Source organism: Bos taurus, chromosome 18 (genome assembly GCF_002263795.3).
Source record: "Bos taurus isolate L1 Dominette 01449 registration number 42190680 breed Hereford chromosome 18, ARS-UCD2.0, whole genome shotgun sequence".
In the NCBI taxonomy this organism is placed as follows: Eukaryota; Metazoa; Chordata; class Mammalia; order Artiodactyla; family Bovidae; genus Bos; species Bos taurus.
The window spans coordinates 22032811-22056342 of record NC_037345.1 but is presented as its reverse complement, the minus strand read 5'-3'; the positions used below and the strand labels follow the sequence as shown (position 1 = coordinate 22056342).

General features: G+C 42.2%; 2 protein-coding genes across 10 annotated transcripts in view; one reads left to right on the top strand and one right to left on the bottom strand.

Moving 5' to 3' along the window:
* FTO (FTO alpha-ketoglutarate dependent dioxygenase) overlaps positions 1–15850 on the bottom strand; it is a 423982-nt gene extending 408132 nt beyond the window's left edge. For 3 of the 6 annotated variants that reach the window (XM_059876983.1, XM_059876984.1, XM_059876985.1), the window contains exons 1-2: positions 15776–15850; positions 11818–11955 (exon numbers count right to left, since the gene is read on the bottom strand). In XM_059876983.1, coding sequence (XP_059732966.1) covers positions 11818–11955; positions 15776–15820 — 183 coding nt within the window. In that variant the 5' untranslated portion in view covers positions 15821–15850. The remainder of the gene's footprint in view (positions 1–11817; positions 11956–15775) is intronic. The other 3 variants (XM_010814570.4, XM_059876986.1, NM_001098142.1) reach the window with 2 other exon arrangements.
* The window catches only part of RPGRIP1L (RPGRIP1 like), a 97791-nt gene continuing 89536 nt past the window's right edge, over positions 15278–23532 (top strand). For 3 of the 4 annotated variants that reach the window (XM_010814627.4, XM_010814626.4, XM_002694781.7), the window contains exons 1-3: positions 16150–16199; positions 19758–19849; positions 21408–21552. In XM_010814627.4, the coding sequence (XP_010812929.1) occupies positions 19765–19849; positions 21408–21552 (230 nt within the window). In that variant the 5' untranslated portion in view covers positions 16150–16199; positions 19758–19764. Of the gene's footprint in view, positions 15571–16149; positions 16200–19757; positions 19850–21407; positions 21553–23532 lie in introns of those variants that run through there. The other variant, XM_059877427.1, reaches the window with a different exon arrangement.

The window sequence follows — 23532 nt, the reverse complement described above, 5'->3', positions numbered from 1 at the left end:
GTGCGTGTCTTCGTTCCCCTTCATTTGGTGAGTCCATTACTGTAATGGTTCCAGCATTAACAGCTGGGGCAATTTAAGCAGCAGGGGTCTGATGAATTTAAAAGCTGGGCACCCTGGCTACTCATCCTTTCCTTCTGAGGACTGCATATGCAATTCCTCTGCCTGGTTGGTTCCAACACCAGGATCAGGTTTTAGGGGAACAACGACGAAGACGTCCCAATTATTTGTCTCATTAATAGCGATCCCAGCCAATCACGTGACCGACACAAAAATTGCTCGCAGCATATTGGCTGCTGAGTCAGCAAAAAATGACACACTATTTACCTAAATAACGAGATTGTCGTGACAACAGGCTGGAGTCCGCGGAAACTATACTGTCCGCATTCGGTTGCCTGATGCTATTTTCAAAGGGGTAAAAAGGTAAGAAAAGGGGGGTGAAAAGAAAAGCTGAATGTTCATGCTGACAGAAAAAAAAAATCAGCAAAATTTTCCATCTCTGTTTTCAAAAAATGGCAACCTGGAAAACAGTGAGATAAACGACTGCTGTACATGGAAAGAGAAAATCTGAATTAATGCAGCCTTGAGACTTTAATCATGCCCAATTCCACAGAATGAGTTAAGGCTGCCACATCAGCCCATTTTATATTATTACTGAAGAAATTCTAGCCTTTAAGGCTCAGCCTTGAATGATCTGGTCACTAAATGAAGGCGCCAAAGGGCAGACTTAGGGCTAATGCAAAAATCAGACCTTTGAATCTCTGATCACAAACAGTTATGGAGACACTCATGCAACTGGGAACAAATCTCCCCCACAGACCGGACGCAACAGAATCTGTTCCTTCAAACTAAGTCGTCTACCTAGTTTCTACCGGCTGCATGTGTGTGCTGTGCTCAACCCACCAGGCTCCTCTGTCCATGGGATTTTCCAGGCTGGAATACTGGAGTGGGTTGCCATTTCCTCCTCCAAGGGATCTTCCTGATCCAGGGATCAAACCCAAGTCTCTTGCATCTCCTGCATTGGCAGGTGGATCCTTTAACATGGCGCCACCTGGGAAGCCCTTCTACCAGCTATAATGGTCTCAACCCAGACACTTATCCACAGGGCAGTTCTTTAACATAAAGGAAGGCACGCTGGCTTCACAAGCGGGTCATTTACAAAACTATAGGGTAAATATATGATGGGCATGGCATCAGGTCAGATGTTTGTAGCAGAAACAAAAATGTAACCCTAGAGAGCATCTGGGTTTCCCTGGTGGCTCAGTGGCAAAGAATCTGCCTGCCAATGCAGGAGAAGCAGGGTATGCTGGGGGTTCAGTCCCTGGGCTGGGAAGATCCCCTGGAGGAGGGCATGGCAACCCCATGGACGGAGGGGCCTGGCAGACTACAGTCTTGGGAACACAGAATCCGGCACGAAGCAACTGAACACCCAGGCACATGTGGCAGGTAAAGTAATTTGAAATCCACAGGTGTTGATATTTAACCATTCTCCATTATTTCTCTCAGGTTCTGGTTCCATCTCTCACTAATGAAAGCCTAACAACCAATAACAGGCTATGCTCTTGGGAATTCATTCGTTCATTTGATAAATATTTATGGAATGCTTACTGTATGTCTGGCACCATGTTAAGTACTATGGATCAGATCAGATCAGTCGCTCAGTCGTGTCCGACTCTTTGCGACCCCATGAATCACAGCACGCCAGGCCTCCCTGTCCATCACCAACTCCCAGAGTTCACTCAGACTCACGTCTATTGAGTTAGTGATGCCATCCAGCCATGGATAGAACATGATAACAAAACTAAAAAGACATGGTGCCAAACTTGTGTTTTTTAAATAATTCACCAATTTATTATTTTTAATATTTATTATACACTTATTTGCTACACTGGGTCTTAGTTGCTGCACACAGGAACTTTAGTTGCAACAATGCAAACTCTTAGTTGGAGCATATGGGGATCTAGTTTCCTGACCAGGGACTGACCCTAGTATCAGAGTTCTAGCCACTGGACCACCAGGGGAGTCCCTCAAACTTTCTTTAAACTTTCTTGATGCATCCAGTCCAAACGCCAGAACCTGTATTGCTAAACTCAGCCACTATAAATCCAATCAGCAGCTAGGGAGCCAGTATGATCATTATTGGGGGTCACATGGAACATGTCTCAGACGCTGGGCCTTGATCATTCACTCTTCAGTCAAAAGATATTTATAAAACATGTAAAATATCATGTATGAAACGAGATGCCAGTCCAGGTTCGCTGCACAATACTGGATGCTTGGGGCTAGAGCACTGGGACGACCCAGAGGGATGGTATGGGGAGGGAGGAGGGAGGTGGGTTCAGGATGGGGAACACATGTATACCTGTGGCGGATTCATTTTGATATTTGGCAAAACTAATACAATTATGTAAAGTTTAAAAATAAAATAAAATTTTTTAAAAAATCTATAAAAAAAAAGATATTTACAAATTTCTTTTATGTGCAAGACTCTCCACCAAGTACACTGGAAAGATGGAAGGATGAATGAGACATCAATGCTGTCTTCAAAGAAGTTAATGGTTGTTTAAAGTGTCAGAGACCTCTTTTCCAATGGCAAACTTAGTTTTCAAAACCAACATTAGGATCAAAAAGGTTAACAGGATGTGCCTCTGGGGGACGGATGCGTTCCTGATAAGGGTGAAGGTTGGGCCCTCTTTTCCCCGTGTACCATGAACACATATTACTGATGGAAACCAATGGAGTTAATTTTTAAACGGCTGGGTCTGTGCAGGGTTTGTTTGGTGGATGATGAAATGTTCTAAATTTAACCACGGTGATGATTATACAACTCTGAATACACCAAAACCCACTGAATTGCACACTTTAAGTGGGTGGATTATACGGTATGTTGAATTATCTCTCAATAAAAGAAAAAGTAAGGTTAAGAAACAGAACTGAATAAACCTGAAACTACCACAACACTGTATTAATATACTTCAATTAAAAAAATCTGAAAATAATAAAAAGTAACAAGAACTCACTGTGATTCGATGGTTTAACTAGCTAATTTTCAAGGAAGGTATTTAAAGTGGTGTGGACACTTATAAGCAAAAAAACCTAACCCTTCTTCTACCTAGAGAAGGCGATTTAAACTATCAAATGAGGATTAAAGACTGACCTAAGGGGCTTCCCAGGTGGCACTAGTGGTAAAGAACTTGCCTACCAATGCAGGAGACATAAGAGACACAGGTCAGATGCTGGGTCAGAATGATAACATGGAGGAGGGCATGGCAACCCATACCAGTGTTCTTGCCTGGAGAATCCCATGGACAGAGGAGCCTGGCGGGCTACAGCCCATAGGGCTGCAGAGTCTGAAGTGACTCAGCACACACACACTGACTGACCCACACCCTGGAAGACAGATCAAGAAAAAAATAATCTGGATTTGGGGGAAAAAACAGAGTAGAATCTGTCAGATGAAGTTTTAATTTCTTTAAGTCCCCTGGTCATTGGTCCACCACCAAAAATGTTCTGCATTTAGTTTCCCAAACTACCATCAGATAAACTGGTAAAACAGTCCAGGATGGCCCATGATGAAGGTAGGGACCAAAAGAACCTTCTCAGAACTTCACTAAAGGACCAAACTGCAAAAAATAAAATAACCTGAGGTAGAATAAAAAAAAGTGGGCTTCCCTTGTGACTCAGACGGTAAAGAATCTGCCTGCAATGCAGGAGACCCAGGTTCAATCCCTGGGTTAGGAAGAGCCCCTGGGGAAGAGAATGGCAACCCACTCCAGTATTCTTACCTGGAAAATCCCATGGACAGAGGAGGCCGGTGCGTTACAGTCCATGGGCTCGCAAAAAGTCAGACATGACTGAGAGACTAACACTTCATACATAAATAACAAACTTTTTAAATTGAGTTATTATATATTAACAGCTCATCAGGTCTTGTAACCTAAGGCTTATTTTAGATGATATTAAGACAATTATCACCAAAAATGGAAGACTTTTTAATGATTTTTATTTGAAAAACAGCAGGCTTATCTATTCTGGATACATTCCTTCACTGATAAAAATACATTTTTTTTTCACCACTTGAATCACTTTATTATGAATTAAACAGATCCAGGGTTCATGTCATCACCATGACTTGTCGCCACTGACGACGCTGGTCTTGATTACCAGGCTGGGGGAGTGACTGCCAGGTTTCTCCACTGTAAAGTTAAAATGTACATTTCTTAAACAAAATTATTATGTGCCTATTTAGTATATAACTCTCTCAGTAATAAAGGTAAACTGTTTCTATGCTCAACACCTTAAAAAATGATGATCTCACCCAAGCCAGCATTAAGAACCTTGAAAGCTCACTTGGAGTTCAACACCCACATAAGAACAGTTATCGTATTTCTAAGCAACCTCTAACGGAGTCCTGGGCCTGGTATACGGATACACTCTTAAAGAAGCCTTAGGAAGGAACTCCACGACCGCTGCATGCGTGCTCAATCACGTCCGCTTCTTTGTGACCCCATGGACTGTCGCCCACCATGTTCCTCTCTCGTGTCCCTAGACCAGGTTAAACAGATCTTCCTGGGGAAGAGATTCCATGATCCCCGTACCACAGTAGATGCTCCCTGCTACCACGTGCCATTCCCATGGTGAAACACACCACTCTACTGCTGGTACTTGCTTAATTACGTATTTTCCTTAGAAAAGAAGCCAGTCCTGCAGGACCAAACCTGCCAGACCTTGCTTGGCACTTAACCAGGCCCCTCAACTGAACCAAGGAACCCAGAAAATAGTTTATATTCTCAATTCTTCCAAGGGCGGCATATAACTAGCACCATTTGGGACGAATGGGAAGGATAGTGGAATCCCTAATTGAGAAAATCTGCCTGATTAAGACGTAGGAGGTAGATACATGTCCCTGCTCCCCACCTCCGGCACACAGGGTAGACACTCAAAGACAAAAATTGCAGGATGGTCAAAAGAACAGGCTGGGCCCTGCCCAGAGAGAAGATAAGAGACCACATATTTCCCATTCCCGAAGTGAGGAGGCCTCCCTGACTACACATGCAAAGAAAGGCACCTTGGAGGTCAAAAGGGGAGTGATGCTAAGGGGTGCTAACTACCCATAGGCCTCTTCGGTAGAATCCATCTTGTCTAAGAGATGTGCAGGCACACACAGGAGGTAAATACCAAATACAGACTCAGAACCAGGCAAAGCAAGATGACTGGTCAAAGGAAACCGGGAAGAAAAGTCCCATAAAAGTGATTCAAACTACCATGAGAGTGTGACTCTCTCTCTCGGCCTGCCTATTTGTCTATCCATAGGTTGTGGACTCTTCTTCCTTCTAATAAACACTTCACTTGTTTCACTACTTACCATCTTTGTGAATTCTCTTCTGCAAAGCCAAAGAGCCAGGCCCATGAGTCAGGTGGCTAGGATTTGGTGCTGTCACCACTGCGACCCAACCCCAATCTCTGGTCAGGAATCAGAGCCCCACTTCAGGCTGCTGCAGGCCGAGGCCACCAGAGCTCAATTAGACACTCAGTATAAGTTCACAGAATGAATGTTCTCAACATAAGCTAAAATAGCTACTGGGATCAGACAGGTGGTAATGATGATGATGACAATGAGATGACAGTAATAACAGCAACACAATGTTCAGGTGCTTCACCTGTATCTTAGTTCATCCTCAGGACAATCATCAATAGTGCAGTGGTAAAGGATGCGCCTGACAACGCAGGAGACACAAGAGACGTGGGCTCGACCCCTGGGTCAGGAAGATCACCTGGACAGGGAAATGGCAACCCACCCCAGTATTCTTGACTGGAAAATTTCAATGGACAGAAGAGCCTGGTAGGCTACAGTCCCATGGGATCGCGAAGAGCTGGACACGACTGAGCCACTGAGCACTCACCACAGTTTTACAGATGAGGAGACAGAGGTACAGAGAAGTTAAGTTACTTAAAGCAAGTGATTGAACAGGATTCAATTCTGGGATTTCCCAGAAATCTCACACTCTAAAGTCTCACACTCTAAACCACTGTGAAAGAAAAGTGCAAGTGTGAGTCACTCGGTCGTGTCTGATTCTTTGAGAACGCATGAACTGTAGCCCACCAGGCTCCTCTGTCCATTGGATTCTCCAGACAAGAACACTGGAGTAGGTTGCCATTCCCTTCTCCAGGGGATCTTCCCGATCCAGGGATTGAACCCAGTCTTCCCACACTGCAGGTGGATTCTTTACTGTCTGAACCACCAGGGAAGCCTGTACTGTGACTAAATGGGCAAAGGTGGGGTGTGGCAGAAGAGAAAGTATATTCCCATCCAAAGGGGCAGCCACTATTCAGCTCTAGCTAGTGAAATGCAAGCCCAATGTGGCCAGACAGTCTAGTTTTTCAAGAAAGCCTGCCATCCAGACTTTCATGTGAAATCTCTTGGATGGAAAATAATTCAGAAACTTTCAAACACAGTTCATTCAGGTCAAAAAGAACAATTTTATAGGCAGGAATGTGATCTCCAATGGCCCCTATCTTTCCTCAAAAATATACAAGCCCAAAAATGCATATTCTCAAACTAAGCCAGCATACCAGGGTTCCCTGGCACGCTGCAGTCCATGGGTCGCAGAGTCGGACACTACTGAGCTATTAAACAACTGAATCTAATCATAAGGAAATATCAGATACATAAGAACACAGAGACATTCTACAAAACAAATAGCCTGTACTCATCACAAAGGTCACAGCCTTACTCATTATAAACGTCAATATCTTAAAAGTCAAAGAAAGGGTGAGGAAGCAATTTAAAGGAAATTAAAGGAGACCAGATTCAGTTCAGTTCAGTTCAGTTCAGTCGCTCAGTCATGTCTGACTCTCTGCGACCCCATGAATCGCCGCACGCCAGGCCTCCCTGTCCATCACCAACTCCCAGAGTTCATTCAGACTCACGTCCATCAGTCAGTGATGCCATCCAGCCATTTCATCCTCTGTCGTCCCCTTCTCCTCCTGCCCCCAATCCCTCCCAGCATCAGAGTCTTTTCCAATGAGTCAACTCTTCGCATGAGGTGGCCAAAGTACTGGAGTTTCAGCTTTAGCATCATTCCTTCCAAAGAAATCCCAGGGCTGATCTCCTTTAGAATGGACTGGTTGGATCTCCTTGCAGTCCAAGGGACTCTCAAGAGTCTTCTCCAACACCACAGTTCTTCGGTGCTCAGCTTTCTTCACAGTCCAACTCTCACATCCATACATGATCACTGCAAAAACCATAACCTTGACTAGACGGACCTTTGTTAGCAAAGTAATGTCTCTGCTTTTCAATATGCTATCTAGGTTGGTCATAACTTTCCTTCCAAGGAGTAAGCGTCTTTTAATTTCATGGCTGCAGTCACCATCTGCAGTGATTGTGGAGCCCAAAAAAATAAAGTCTGACACTGTTTCCCCATCTATTTCCCATGAAGTGATGGGACTGGATGCCATGATCTTCGTTTTCTGAATGTTGAGCTTTAAGCCAACTTTTTCACTCTCCACTTTCACTTTCATCAAGAGGCTTTTTAGTTCCTCTTCACTTTCTGCCATAAGGGTGGTGTCATCTGCATATCTGAGGTTATTGATATTTCTCCCATCAATCTTGATTCCAGCTTGTGCTTCTTCCAGCCCAGCGTTTCTCATGATGTACTCTGCATATAAGTTAAATAAGCAGGGTGACAATATACAGCCTTGACGTACTCCTTTTCCTATTTGGAACCAGTCTGTTGTTCCATGTCCAGTTCTAACTGTTGCTTCCTGACCTGCATATAGGTTTCTCAAGAGGCAGGTCAGGTAGTCTGGTATTCTCACCTCTTGAAGAATTTTCCACAGTTTATTGTGATCCACACAGTCAAAGGCTTTGGCATAGTCAATAAAGCAGAAATCGATGTTTTTCTGGAACTCTCTTCCTTTTTCCATGATCCAGCGGATGTTGGCAATTTGATCTATGGTCCCTCTGCCTTTTCTAAAACCAACTTGAACATCTGGAAGTTCATGGTTCACGTATTGCTGAAGCCTTGGAGAATTTTGAGCATTACTTTACTAGCATGTGAGATGAGTGCAATCGTGTGATAGTTTGAGCATTCTTTGGCATTGCCTTTCTTTGGGATTGGAATGAAAACTGATCTTTTCCAGTCCTGTGGCCACTGCTGAGTTTTCCAAATTTGCTGACATATTGAGCACAGCACTTTCACAGCATCATCTTCCAGGATTTGAAATAGCTCAACGGGAATTCCATCACCTCCACTAGCTTTGTTCGTAGTGATGCTTTCTAAGGCCCACTTGACTTCACATTCCAGGACGTCTGGCTCTAGGTGAGTGATCACACCATCGTGATTATCTTGGTCGTGAAGATCTTTTTTGTACAGTTCTTCTGTGTATTCTTCCCATCTCTTCTTAATGTCTACTGCTTCTGTTAGGTCCATACCATTTCTGTCCTTTATCGAGCCCATCTTTGCATGAAACGTTACCTTGGTATCTCTAATTTTCTTGAAGGGATCTCTAGTCTTTCCCATTCTGTTGTTTTTCCCCAGAGACATAACAATTAAAGGTAACATATGACCCTGGATTAAAACCTGGACCAGGTAAACAAAAATGCTATAAAAGATACTATTAGGACAATTAGCAAAATTTAAATATGGACTTTGGGCTAAATAAGAGTATTTTATCAGTTAACTTTTCTGAAATTGACAATCAGCTATGTTTATATACAAGAAAGCATCTTAGGAAATACATGCTGAAGTATTCAGGGGTAAAGAGGATTGATGTCACCAATTTACTCTGTAATGGTTCATAAAAAAAAAATAATAGTTCATGTATTTATATATAGGGAAAGAGAGAGAGAGAGCTGTAAAGCAAATGTAACAAGATGTGAGCAAATCTGGACGATAAGGCTGTGAGGGCTCTTTGTTCTACTCCTGAAGCTCTTCTATAAATTTTAAATCATTTCAAAATAATAAATTATATCATCTGGGGAAAAAAAAAAACAGCAACAACACAAAAATACGGGGGCAGCCTTATATCAGCAAAAGGTTCTTGGGGCAACCCTCAATCAAAGCCATACTTACTGGGTCCCTGGCACTGTGGCCAAACTTAATCATGAAAGGGCAACCTATTCTAGTTTTCTTGCCTGAAAAACCCCATGAACAGAGAAGCGGGCTACAGTCCATGACATGGCAAAGAGTGGGACACAACTGAGCAACTGAGCACGATTCTAACTCAGCTTTTCAAATACTAAGCTGAACTACCCTGCTGCATGCCTTATTTTAACAATTGATTTTAAAAATTCATGAATATACTTTGGCACCCTCTTCTGCTGTTAACACAAATTAAACAGATGCCATCATAAAAAGCTATTTACTCCAACCTTTTTATTCACCCTCCAGACATGTGAACTATACAAAAGTCTATGACATAAGCAATCACAAGAAGAAAATGTAATCTATTTCAGAGAGAAAAGGAAAACCAAAAGCAATTACCCATGATGGGGGTAAAAAGTTTAAGAAGCAAACAAGAAATCTTTGTGACCTTAAGATAGGCAAAGACTTCATAGATATGACACAAAAAGCAAGAATCATAAAAAGAAATATCGATAAATTGGATCTTTATCAAAATTAAACAATTTTGCTGTTCAAAAGACCATTACGTAAACTAAAGAAGAGAGACAGTACTCACAATACATATCTCTAACAAGGGACTGATATCTAGAAAATACAAATAACTCGTAACACTTAATATTAAGAACACAAACCAACCAAAAAAAAACAAAGAGCAAAAGATCTGAACAGCCACTTCACCAAAGAAGATTTATACCTGGTCAACCTACACAAGAAGCAGTTTCACATCACTGGACATCAGAAGAAGGAAATGTAAGAGTGCTCTGAGATACCACTTCACACCCGGTTTCATAAAGACAGTGACGAGTGTTGACAAGGATGTTAAGAACTGTAACCTTCAAACAGGAATATTAAATGATGTATCCACATTGGAAAGCACCATGTCTTAGTCCATTTACGCTGCTGTAACAAAATACCATAGACTGGGTGACTTATCTACAGCAGAAATTTATTGTTCATGGTCTGAAGGCTGGAAGTCCAAAATCTGGGAGTCAGCATGGTCTGGTTCTGGTAAAGGGCCCTCTTCCAGTTTCAGACACCCAACTTAATCATGTATCCTCACATGGCAGACGGGGCAAGGGAGCTCTCTCAGGCCTCTTGTAGAAGGGGACACTAATTCCATTCCTAACCACCTAATCATCTCCGAAAGGCCCTACCTCCTAATACCATCACCTTGGGGATTAGAATTTCAGTAAGAGAATCTGGGGGGAACACAAGCATTCAGACCATAACAAACAGTACAGCCAGTTTCTTAAAATGTTAAACACAGATTTACCGTATGACCTAGCAATTCCACTCCTAGATCTCTATCTAAGAGAAATGAAAACATAGGTATATATAAAAAGTAGAACACAGATGTTCATAGCAGCATTATTTGTAATAGCCAAATAGTGGAAACAACCCAAATATCCACCAACAGGGGAAGGGATTAAACCAAGTGTAATCCTTTCAGACACTGGAGTACTACATTATTCAGTAACAAAGAGGAACAAAGTACTCATACATGTTACAAGATGGAAAAAGCTTTTCAAAGAGATATTAATTCTCATTAGTCATCACTAAAATGCAAATTAAAACCACAATGAGATACCACCACACACCCACTAAAAGGCCTAAAATTTAAACAAGAGACAATACTAAGTATTGGTGAAGACAGGGAGTAACCACAGCTCTCATACGCAGCTGAGATGGAAATGTCAAATGGTGCAGCAGGTTTGAATAGCACGCCCAAAAAGATACGTCCAAGTCTTAACCACCGGTGCCTTTAAATGTGATCTTATTTGGAAAAAGGGTATTTGCATATGGAATTAAGTTAAGGACCTTGAGGATCATGAAATTAAGATCATCCTGGATTTAGGGGAGGCCCTCACTGCAATGACCGGTGTCCTTACAAGAGAGAAGACGCAGAGAAATGCGTCAGAAAAACACAAAGAAGGCAGTCACGGGGAAGACTTGAGCAGAGACTGGAGTTACACAGCCCAAGCCAAGGAATGCCCAGAGTCGCCAGAAGCTAAAAGACTCAAGGAGGGATTCTCCCCTAGAGCAGAGCCATCAGGGGTACTATGGACCCCTTGATTTCAGACACATCTCTAGAACAATGAGAGAATACATTTTTGTTGTGTTAAGACAGCAAGGCTGGAATTTCCCTGAAGTTCTAGTGGTTAAGACTTTGCCTTCCAGTGTAGAAGGTGTGGGTTCAATCCCTGGTTGGGGAGCTAAAATCCCCTATGCCCTGTGGCAAAAAAAAGAAAAAAACCAAGAAACATAAAATAGAAGCAGTATTGTAGCAAATACAATAAAGACTTTAAAAGTGGTCCTTGTAGAAAAAAAAAAGGAACCATTTTTTTAAAAAAACGGACATTGTGGTAACTTGTGCCAGCAGTCCTGAGAAACTAATACAAACGGGAGAATCACTTTGGAAAATTATTGAGCTGTTTTTTATAAGATTAAACACAGAACTACCATAGGGCTCACCAAGTGGACTCCTGGTGTTCATCCAAAAGAAATGAAAACGCAGACTTACACATGAATGGCCGGAGCCACTTCCTTCATAATGGTCTCAGAAACAATCCAAATGTTCAGCAACACACGAATGAATAAACAAATGCGCCAGAGCCACACGGTACACAGTCAGCAATACAATGGAACAAGCTATTGATCCAGGCCTTCCCTGGTGGCTCAGGGGTAAAGAACCCACCTGCCAAGCAGGAGACACAGGTTCAATCCCTGGGTCAGGAAGATCCCCTAGAGAAGGAAATGGCAACTCACTCCAGCATTCTTGCCTGGAGAATCCCATGGACAGCAGGGTCACAAAGAGTTGGACACGACTTAGTGACTGTAGAGATACAGGCAACAACATGAATAAATCTTAAAAACCATGCTGATTAAAAGCAGACAGACTCAATAATACACAGAGTATATGTCCATCTATATGAAATTCTAGAAAACACAGACTTCATCTACAGTGATAGAAAACTTACTAGTGGTTGCTTGGAAGCCAAGGCGGGGGAAGAGACTGACTGCAAATCAGCAAGAGGAAATCATTGGAAGGGATCGAAATGTTCTCCGTATCAACTGTGGTGGTGGTTTCACAGGTGTAAACATCTGTCAAAACTCACCAAATTGTGCACTATAAATGGGTGCTATTTATGGTACGGAAAGTACACCTCAATAAAGTGGATTAGAAAAAGAGAAAATAATTTATGATTAAATGAACATTTTCTATTTAAGATTTAAAACTTGCTTTCCTATACTTTGCTCTAACCAGTAATATTTCTCAAATTAACTTTTAAATAAAGATCAAAGAAATTTTTTAAAGTAAACAGGCAGACAACTTGCTCTATCATTTCAACATGTTTTACGAGCAGAAAATGGAAAAAAGCTTTGGAATGAGAAGACCTTGCTTTGGGCCCTAGTGTCACAGAGCAACCAGGTGACCTTGGGCAAGTTCTAACTCCTGCAAGCCTTGGTTTCAACATCCATCAGATGTCAACAACACTAAGCTATCTTAGAGGCAACTGTTAAGAGTTTTAAAAGAGTAAAAGCTCCTTTGAACAAGGATTCTATCTTAGCCAAGATCAGAATCCCAGGGTCTGGCGAATGTGTTGTGCTGTGCTTAGTCGCTCACTCATGTCCAACTCTTTGGGACGCTATGGACTATAGCCGCCAGGTTCCTTTGTCCATGAGGATTCTCCAGGCAAGAATACGGGAATGGGTCGCCATGCCCTCCTCCAGGGGATCTTCCCAACCCAGGGATCAAACCCAGGTCTCCTGCATTGCAGGTGGATTCTTCAGTCACCAGGGAAGCCCAAGAATACTGGGGGAGGTAGACTATCCCTTCTCCAGGGAAACTTCCCAACCCAAGAATCCAACCAGGGTCTCCTGCATTCCAAGGGGATTCCTTACCAGCTTAGCTACCTGGGAAGCCTGTCAGGCAAATAATAGGTGCTAAGTAAGTCTTTACAAAAGAAATGAGTAACTTTCAGTGTAAACCCAAAAGGTAAGAAAGACATCACGCCCAATACCATTGTGTGACATTTGTTCCTTTGAACCATTGTAGATGAACGCAGAAGGATCTTTCTCCTTTGCACTTATCTCTACAGGCTTCCCTGGTGGCTCAGTGCTAAGAATCTGCCAGCCAATGCAGGAGACGCTGGTGCCATCCCTGGGTCGGGAAGATCCCCTGGAGAAGGAAATGACAGCCCATTCCAGTATTCTTACCTGGGAAATTCCACGGACAGAGGAGCGTGGCAGGCTAGTCCATGGGGTCACAAGGAGTCAAACACAACTTAGCGACTGAACAACAACTCATCTTTATATACTGCCTTATCACATACAGCTTCAAGCATGAAAACTTCAGGACTCTAAAGAAACTTTGCTATAACTCAGGTCACAAATGGTGGTGGTGGTTTAGTCACTCAGTCCTGTCTGACTCTTTGTGACCCCATGGACTGCAACCCACGGGCTCCTATGTCCATGGGACTTCCCAGGCAAGAACACTGGAGTGGGTTGCCATTTCCTTCTCCAAGGGATCGTCCCAACCCAGGAATCAAACCCACATCTCCTGCATTGCAGGCAGATTCTTTACCACTGAGCCACCAGCAAAGCCCTAACTCAGGTTATAGTGTAAATATATATATATATATATATATATATGGAAGTCACTCAGTCGTGTCCGACTCTTTGCGACCCCATGGACTGTAGCCTATCACGCTCCTCTGTCCGTGGGATTATCCAGGCAAGAGTACTGGAGTGGGTTGCCATTTCCTTCTCCAGAGGATCTTCCCAACCCAGGGACTGAACCTGGGTCTCCCGCATTGTAGGCAGATGCTTTACCATCTGAGCCACCAGGGAAGTTCTAACTCAGATTATAATACAGTATATTTTATATCTTCAATCCATAGAGATACTGCCCTAAGACAAAGTAAAGTGAGTTCACTTGAGGACTCCAAATTCTGACAGCATAAACAGCATCTGGTTCATTTACCAATGGCTCTGACTTCCAATAATTGCCTAATACAGAGTGACCAACAAACAGCATGTATAAAGGCCCTGAATATTCATGGGAAGGACTGATACTGAACCTTAACCTCCAATACTTTGGCCACCTGATGCAAACAGCCAACTCATTGGAAAAGACCCTGATGGTGGGAAAGACTGAAGGCAGGAGGAGAAGGGATGGAAGACAGAGGACAAGATGGCTGGATAGCATCATTGATTCAATGGACATGAATTTGAGCAAACTCCAGGAGATGGTGAAGGACAGGGAAGTCTGGAGTGCTACAGTCCACAGGATCACAGAGTCAGGCATGACTTAGTGACTGAACAACAACAACAACCAAAAAAAAAAAAAACCTGTAACCATATAAAGCAGGGGAAATAGGGACTTCTGAGAAGGCCAATGTGGTTGATGGGCAGGGAGCAGAGAGGGGTCACATCCATTGAGGCTGTGGATGATGCAAGTAGAGTTTACACTGTGGAAAACACTGTAGGTCATGTGAAGTTTCCTTTTTATCCTAAGAGCATCAGAAAGCCATGAAAGTTTCTTTTTTTTTTTTTTGGCCACACCACCCAGCTTGCAGGATCTTAGTTTCCCCACTGGGGATCAAACTCAAGTCATTTCAGGAGCCCCACTGGACCACCAAGGAATCCCATGAAAGATTTTTAAACAGTTGGTTGACAGAGGAGGTAAGAAGGAAAGGGCCATGATTGCATTTGCATTTTGAAAAGCTCACACACTACAGTGTGAAGAAGTGTCTTTTGTGGAAGGGGGGACAAAAGGGGACCAAGGAGTGATTGGATGCAGAAGTGAATATAGACCAATAAGGAGATCACTGGAACAGTCCATTGAGGAGGTAATGGTAGCCCGGTCCCAGGTGGTGAAGATGGAAAAAAGTGAAGAGATTACCAATATTTTTAGACAAATTGATAGGACTTGATTTGGGGAATGAGAGAAACACTCAATTCTTCTGAGCCTCAAGTCTTCATTTGTAAAACAGGACTCTTGATATTCCATCTGTATAATAGCTATCTCGCGATCTGCTGTGATAAGAATACGAAATAATATAAATATTATGGAACCGCAGAGTCTGATGCGTAATAAATACTAAAAAAAGAAAATTCCATAACAATTATTATTGTCATCCCTTGGAACAACTGCTACAGCGTGAACCCCCCAAAGTAGAAAACGGTATTGTAGTTAAAACTCTACATCCGCTGTGCGGAAGACACAGAACACAGACAACTGTTTCAAATACATACATCTGATCGCACAGATTTTCTCACCTAACCCGATCTCAATCCACAGAAATCATTACCGAAGAGGAAAGCACAACTGATATGATCACAAGCGTCTAAGAGTCCGGTAAACTGAGGCACAAGGGTAACTACAAACTTAACCAAGGAATGAAGTGCAGAAGCAGGACAAGGAAATGGGTGTCTTAATTCTCATGTGAGTCGGTCCACTAGGACTAGGCCTGCATCCCGAGCAGCACGTATTCAAAGCCCCCAAAGTCTCTGGCTCCCTTGCTGACAAGGCCTTGTAACCCCTTCGCTTAAGACCGTGGGTCCGCTTGCCATCCAACCAAGCCCTTCCGGTTCCCAGACCCCAGCTACAAGTGCACGAAAGATCCCAGACTTGGGTGAGCCCGAAATACCTTAGCTTCGCGCTCTCGTTCCTCGGCCGTCGGGGTCCGCTTCATGCTGCCGTTATAGCCGCCTTCGCCACTACTAATCGCGTAGATTCCTAGCCCTGGACCCCGCCTCCTCCATGTAGTTCTCTTGGCGTCCAGCTCCCGCCTGGCGCCATTCTCCCTCGGAAAGGAGAGAACTACCACTCCCAGGGTGCACCGCGGTAAGGCCGGAATGTGCCTCGGGGTTGGAAGCTAGAGAATTTCCCAGGTCCGACAGCTGGGCAAGCGTAGTCTGCTGCTCAGCAAGCGGGCTGGCGAGGGCCCGAAAAGAACTACAATTCCCAGAAGGCAACGGTGCCTGCCATGTTTTTCCCGTGCTCCTCTCGGCCGGCTGCCTCACAAGCCGTCGGCGCTATAGCAACGGTAGCTAGCGGCTGGGAGAGTGGCGGTGAGTACACCCGGGGAGTAGAGGGGTGCAGGTAGCCGACCCTCTACCTCTAGCACGGGCCGGGGTCGTGGGGTCTGCTCTACCTCCTGGAGAAGGCCTTGGCGTTCTGCTCACGTGAAGAGCAGCCCAGCACGAGACACCTCACCTACTCAGGCCTGAATCACAGCCCGCCCATTATCCCGACTCCCAGCATCTGTTTGAAATTTTCTATCCCAGCCCTGAACCTTAGTTGTCGAGGGGTGAGGCTAAGTACAGTGCTTATCCAGGTCCTTCTTCAGGCAAAAGGTCACCTGCAAGTAGTTCGCTCATTGCCTCAGTAGATACGAATTTGAGCAAACTCAGGGAAATAGTGGAGGACAGAGTAGCATGGAGAGCTGCAGTCCATGGGATCGCGAAGAGTCCGACACGACTTAGCGACTGAACAACAAGTTGATTGAGAAACTCCTAAGCCTCCCAAGTGACTTATTTGCTTAATTATTTACAATTATTTGTTTATCGTGAGTACCCTATAGACTATGAACTCCGTGACCGTAGAGACTTTGTTTACTCTTTAGCCTCAGTACCAAGTATTCATTTATTCATTCCATAAACATGAATACTGGCGTCCACCCTGTGCCCTGAGGCACTATTCTCTACCAGCTAGGAACAGGACCGATGCGGGTCTCAAGATGCTTCTACTTTATTAGTATAGAAGAAGTAGTAATGAAGATAGTGCAAGTACGTGCAAGTGCTAGTCGCTCTGTCGTGTCCGACTCGTTGCGACCCCATGGACTGTAGCCCGCCTGGCTCCTCCATCCATGGAATTTTCCAGGCAAGAAAACCGGAGTGGGTTGCTCTTTCTTTCTCCAGGGGATCTTCCTGACCCAGGGATCAAACCCTGGTCTCCCGCATTGCAAGCAGACTCTTTACCGTCTGAGCCACCAGGGAAGACCAATGAAGATAGTAAATAGCAGTAAATATGATCATCTCGGGCTTCCCAGGTGGCGCTAGTGGTAAAGAACCCACCTGCCAATGCAAGTAGGTATAAGAGATGCAGGTTCGATCCCTGGGCCCAGAAGATCCCCTGGAGGAGGGCACAGCAACCCACTCCAGTATTCTTGCCTGGAGAATCCCATGGACAGAGGAGCCTGGCAGGCTGCAGTCCATAGGGTTGCACAGAGTTGGACATGACTGAAGCGACTTGCTTTGCACACGTGATAATCTCAAATGGGGATGATGGCTGTAAAAGAAATAAACAGTGCTGAAGTTGGGAGGAAGAGAATGGTAGCATTGGATGCTAAGGGAAGGCTTCTGGGAAAAAAATGATTGAGCTGAGCCCCAAAAAATGAGGAGCCAGCTAGTGCAAAGACCTTGAGCAAGGCAAGGGTACCATGGATTTGAAGAATCTAGAGAACAGTGCGGAGAAGGCAATGGCACCCCACTCCAGTACTCTTGCCTAGGAAATGCCATGGACGGAGGAGCCTGGTAGACTGCAGTCCATGGGGTTGCAAAGAGTCGGATACGACTGAGCAACTTCACTTTCCCTTTTCACTTTCATGCATTGGAGAAGGAAATGGCAACCCACTCCAGTGTTCTTGCCTGGAGAATCCCAGGGCCGGGGGAGCCTGGCGGGCTGCCGTCTCTGGGGTCGCACAGGGTCGGACACGACTGAAGTGACTTAGCAGCAGCAGCAGCAGAGAACAGTGAGTGGCACATAGTGAACCAGGAATGATTGTATGAAACTGTTGGGGAGGCATTGCAACATCATGCATTATTTCTCAACCTTGGCGTTATTAACATTGGGGGCCAGATAATTCTTTTTTGTGGTTCCTGTACACTATAGTAGGATCCAGTGCCTGATGATCTGAGGTGGATCTGATGCAATAATAACAGAAATATAAAGAGTAAATGTAACACATTTGAATCATCCTGAAGCTGTCCTTCCCACCCTGGTCCATGGAAAAATTGTTTTCCATGAAACTGATCCCTGGGGCCAAAAAAGACTGGAGACCTCTGGGATATTTAGCATCATCTCTGACCTCTAGATGCCAGTAACACCACCTGCCTGCTTCCCAGTTTTGACCATCAAAAATAGTGCCAAACAGATACTTCATAGATGTGTGACCTTGGGCAGCTTCCCTAAGCTGTTGTCTTGGTTTCTTCATTTGTAAAGTAGGACACACTTTAGTAACAACCTCAAGAGTGCCTGGCACATCTTACTAAGCATTCAATTAATGTTAACACCATCACCTTCATTATTGTTATTATTATAAAAGCCACCATAATTCTACTGTGGAAAAGTTACCATTTTCACAGTTGTCCTGTGTTTAAACTTCTTGATAATTTGGTTCCTAAATTGTCCTCTCCTGTAGGAGTGTTTCCAAAAGAAGTAGATGATATCCCAGGCATATGTCTGTTGTTTACGTCACAGTAAAAACTCAGTGGTCTGCAATGTTGATGAGTTATAATAAAAGTTATTAACCCTGTCTCTAAAAGATAATGCATATACACATAATGCGTACAAGATTTTGGAAACCACCTCTGGCTCCAGACCCTGAAGCCCCAAGGACTCCATTCATTCACTTGCCAACTATTTAATGAACGCCAGCTATGTGCCTAGCTCTGTCCCAGCGTTTGAGAATACAGAGGTGAATGAGGCATTGGTTTATTCTCTCAGACTGTATTCTAGGACCAGTGTGCTAGAGATTGGGAACCTCTGCCTTAGGCCATCTTCACTGGTTCTTTGCATTACTAAAGGTTGCATGAACCACCCACATCCACATATGAAACTAAGTTACTATGGTGCATCTCTGTAAAGAACAGAAACTGTAAAAATGCCAGAATTAGCTGGACAGCATGTACATGGAGGTAGGAAGCCCTGGGACCTAGACTTCATGGCAACAAAAGACACAACAAAAACAAAGCCAGCTGGTGAATTTATGAAACCTCTTTCGCAGAAAACTACCAACTCCCTTGTGCATCAAGCTGAAGATTAGTATTCAAGTGACATTAACATCCCCGGCAAATGTGTTAAATGCCTTTAATTTACTATCTCATGTACCTTTAAAATAACTCTGTGAGAACAGGTGTTGTTTTCTCCACTTTTAACAACAGGTGGTGTTTTCTGCACATGATTAGTGACTTGACCAGCCAGTAAGTAATAGAACAACCATTTGAATCAAGTTCCTGACTGAAGTATTTTGATACCTGCTTTCTTTTGGGGAGCAGAGAAAGGGATGGAGGATGGACAGGAGGTCTTTCTTAAATTTGGGGAAGGTTTTGTTTTCTGGGTTTTTTTTGCAAACAGAGGAAGAAGAAGAAGAGAGAAGGAAGAATGATAATCTTACCTCATTTCCTCAGCAAACTATAGGAAATATACTGTTGAAAGGAACACTGGCTCCATGATTGAATGTAGTATTACTTTTAAAATAGAAGCTTTCATCTTCTTCAAGCAGCACATGTGGGCAATAAGATGTCCATTAAAGTTCTAGTGCCTTATTCATTTTATTTGGTTCATTCCATTGCATAGTTAATGTTACAACTTGGAAAGATTTTATTTGAATTTTCTCTTCTCCACAGATAGGCAATGTCTGGTCCCACTGATGAGACTGCAGGAGACCTGCCTGTGAAAGATATAGGTCTAAATCTCTTTGGCATGGGAGGGTTGCAAGGTATGGCCAGCTGTTACATATTACAGTTATGAACTTTGATCAGTAACTTCTTTACTTTTAAAGTATTTCTGATATTCATACAAACAAAGCCATTGAAAGGAACTATATAGCTCTTGATTGGACTAAACAAGAAGATGGAGAATTTAGAACAACATATGGTATTTTACTGCAAGCATCAATTATCAACAGCTCATAGAAAATGTAAAATCCCCCTCTGTTCTGATAAAGAATTGTTATAAATCATCTTCTTAAAATTCCACACATCAGTGGAACTACACAGAGAGTACCAAGCCTCCAAACTGAATTGCCTGGTTTAAATCACATTCACCATTAAAATGTTTCTTTATGCTGAAGTTTTATATGGGAGGAAATGCCATATTTAAAAAATTTTGCCTTTCAAGTAGAGTATCTCAAAATGGTTTGTTTATCGAAGCAATATTGACTTTGTTTTATCAAATTAATACACATTAAAGGTTTTCTTTGTCCTTTTATCACTTTAGTGGTTGCTATGGAGCTAAAAAGCACTTTCAAATTGAAAAAGAAAAGTACTGCTTTAAGGAACAATTTAGAGTGTAGGTCTGTGTTCCTGTTTGTGTGTACAGAATGTCAGCCATGCTGTCATGCCACAGCATTTGTCACCGAGAAGCCGATGATGTCAAATATATTCCACTACGTCTTCTCTACAAGCTTGTTAATCAAAGTGTTACCGGTAGCCACCTTCAAGTACTAAAGAAAGGTGGTCAAAACATTATTCATTGAAAAAAATAAATTTGACTGTACAGCTTTTATTGTTAAGAGTAAATAGACTGTATCAGCATTGCTTTAGATCTTTAATGGAATGTCGGGGATTCAAATACAAAGAAATTTTAAATGTGCAAGGCTATTTTTTAGTATTTGATACCCTAAGTTCAATCCTTGCCCTCAGTAACCTCCTTATAGGGGTTTAATCTTTGTCCATTTGTTCTTTGTTTCTTGTGGAGGACTGTTGAAAATTGACCAGCTTCACAGGAAAATATCAAATTTAAGCATATGTAAAAGAAATATCATACACACCTGCTAAAAGGTGTAAAAGTTCTTTAAAAAAGTGTGATAGCTTATAAATGATTTGCAAAGGTTTTTGTTTGTTTGGTCTTGCAGATTTTATAGTTTATTTTCTATAACCCAACACCCATAGCTCAGAAAAATATCATAATCATATTGTTTTTGTTATAACTCTTACCTTTGCAAAAAAAAAAATACTTCCAGATACCCTTTTAGTTTAGTTTTTTTCAACATTCAGCATACAAATTGAAAAGTCTTTATTGAATCAGAATTCCATCTTATGTTCTTAAAGACAGTTATTGGAATACATTTTTGAATGGAAACTATTGTTACTCATATCCTTAATATTGCATATAAAGTATTAATAGCAAAGATTTTTGTTCTTAGGTCCAATCAGTGACATGAACAATGCTATAACATTTTCTAAAGCATCAGAGATTATGTTACTATCAACAGTTATTGTTTTTAGAGGCTCTTTTAAGTAATCCTACTATTAATTACCTTGGCATTTTTGCAGAAACTTCAACAACACGGACAATGAAGTCTCGCCAGGCAGTGTCACGTATCAGTCGTGAGGAACTGGAAGACAGATTTTTGCGTTTGCATGATGAGAACATTTTACTTAAACAGCATGCCCGCAAGCAAGAGGATAAAATTAAAAGGTTATGATAAAAAGCTTTTAGCTTTTTTTTTTTTTTCCTGACTCTGTAAAGTTTGGAGGATATGCTTTTCTATAAACTTAATTGAAAACCCCACCTTGAATCTTTTTTTGGAGCAAGGCAGGTTGTAAATAAATACAATTTTAAAAATGGAAAATCTTACAAACTAGTATAATAAAACAAAAAGATTAGGAGTTTTTATTATGTCTGAAATTGCCATTTGAAAGAAAGAGCTAATAGCTATGAGTGCCGTGAGTGTATCATATCTCTAAGTAACTTTTGTTTTAATATATAGTTTAATAAACAAATGGCCAAAATATCTGTTCTCTAGAGGTCCTGATTTGAAATGAAAGTTTAAAAAAGTAATTAGCTATTCTAACTTGTTAGAATGCATGTTCTAACTTTAAGATTTGGGGTTTACTAAGTAAAAACATCACTATCTGGAACATATTTTACTTCGCTTGGATTAATCTAGAATCTATATTTATTTCAAAGAGTCTACTGTTTCTGAAGAAACTCACTTTTGTGTGCACAATTTCTGCAGGAATTATTTCTTAAGAATAGATATCTTTCATTCTTTCTTGTTCAGGAACACTCGACTGTTTTCTGAATGTGTGACTTAAAGTTCATTCTCATGTGTGAGCATGGACAGATCTGTATTCATGTTCTAGATACAATGCAAAGGTGAGACAGTGATCGAAGAAGGAAGATAGAGATTATTTTTTTCTGCTTGGAACTTAGCCTCTAAAGGAATGACTTCTAGTCAGTTTCTACTCTGTGGACTTTGTTTTAATGACCCACTGACCTGCTTTGTGCAGAGCTTTTACTTTGAGTTGGTTTTTGAGTCATGATGATGTCTTTTTGCAAGACATGTGACTCACTTGCCTGACTCTTTTCCTGATCAGTAACAGCCATCACCCTGTCTAAATGAGGCATTTAGTCTGTGACTGCTTAACAGTTTTTTTCTTTGTAAACCTAATTGGTCAGTAAAAGAATTAAATTCACAACCTTGACCTCATTAGTAATTTGTCCTAGCTAGAAAGTAGAAAACAACTTAATAATGAGCTACATAGTTTAATGGAAAATGCACTGTGCTAGGAGTCAAGTTGTATGCATCTGTTCTTTTATCTCTCTGCCACTCTCCTGTGGCATGTTCAAGCCATTTAACCCCCAGGGATTTTATTTTACTCAGCCCTGAGAATAGTGATCCATTGACCACTACAACCCAAAGCTCTAATTTCCTTCTCGATTTCACACCACTGACACTACGTAGATACATGGATAGAACTTTATCCGTAAGATATAATTAGATTCACTTACTTTAGAATAAATGTAGATTTGATAAACTACCTTTCTAAAGAAGTACTCAGACTTTACCTGGTCACTTATTTCATTAATAGAAAATAATCAAATGAATATTGTTGTTATCACCGGACAAAGAGAGGCAATCATCTTTCTTGGCAAAGCTTCCTTCAATATCTTTGGAGGAATTGTAAGCCTCTCTATGGGTGTACTCCTCTTCCCTTAAAAACGAGTTGTTTACTTTTCTCTAGATATTGACTGCTTTTCCACATTAAAGCTATGTCTTTCTTTTGAACGTAATCTCTATCTCTGTGTGAAAGTCTCTGTGTAACAGAAGATTCGGGTATTTAGATTGGCATCTCATTTTAGTGGCCACCATCTCTCTGTGGCAGCTGCATTTGGTGGGGCTGAGGGTCCGAGAGGGCTGGGTAGCATGCATGGCTCTGTTGGGTTGCAATACCTGCCCAAACTTCCCAATGATATATCCTTCTCAGGATTAGGTGGAAAAGGAACTAATCCATTGATTATTTTACTAGGGTGTTTGTGGTACTCTTGGATCTTGGTTTTTATTATCCTATATCCCTTATAAAGCATGTTTAATGGATGTGCCTCAAGGGAAAGAGAAAACAATCTTAACTGATTATGTTATGCATAGCTCTCCCCGCCATGCCACATGCTGTA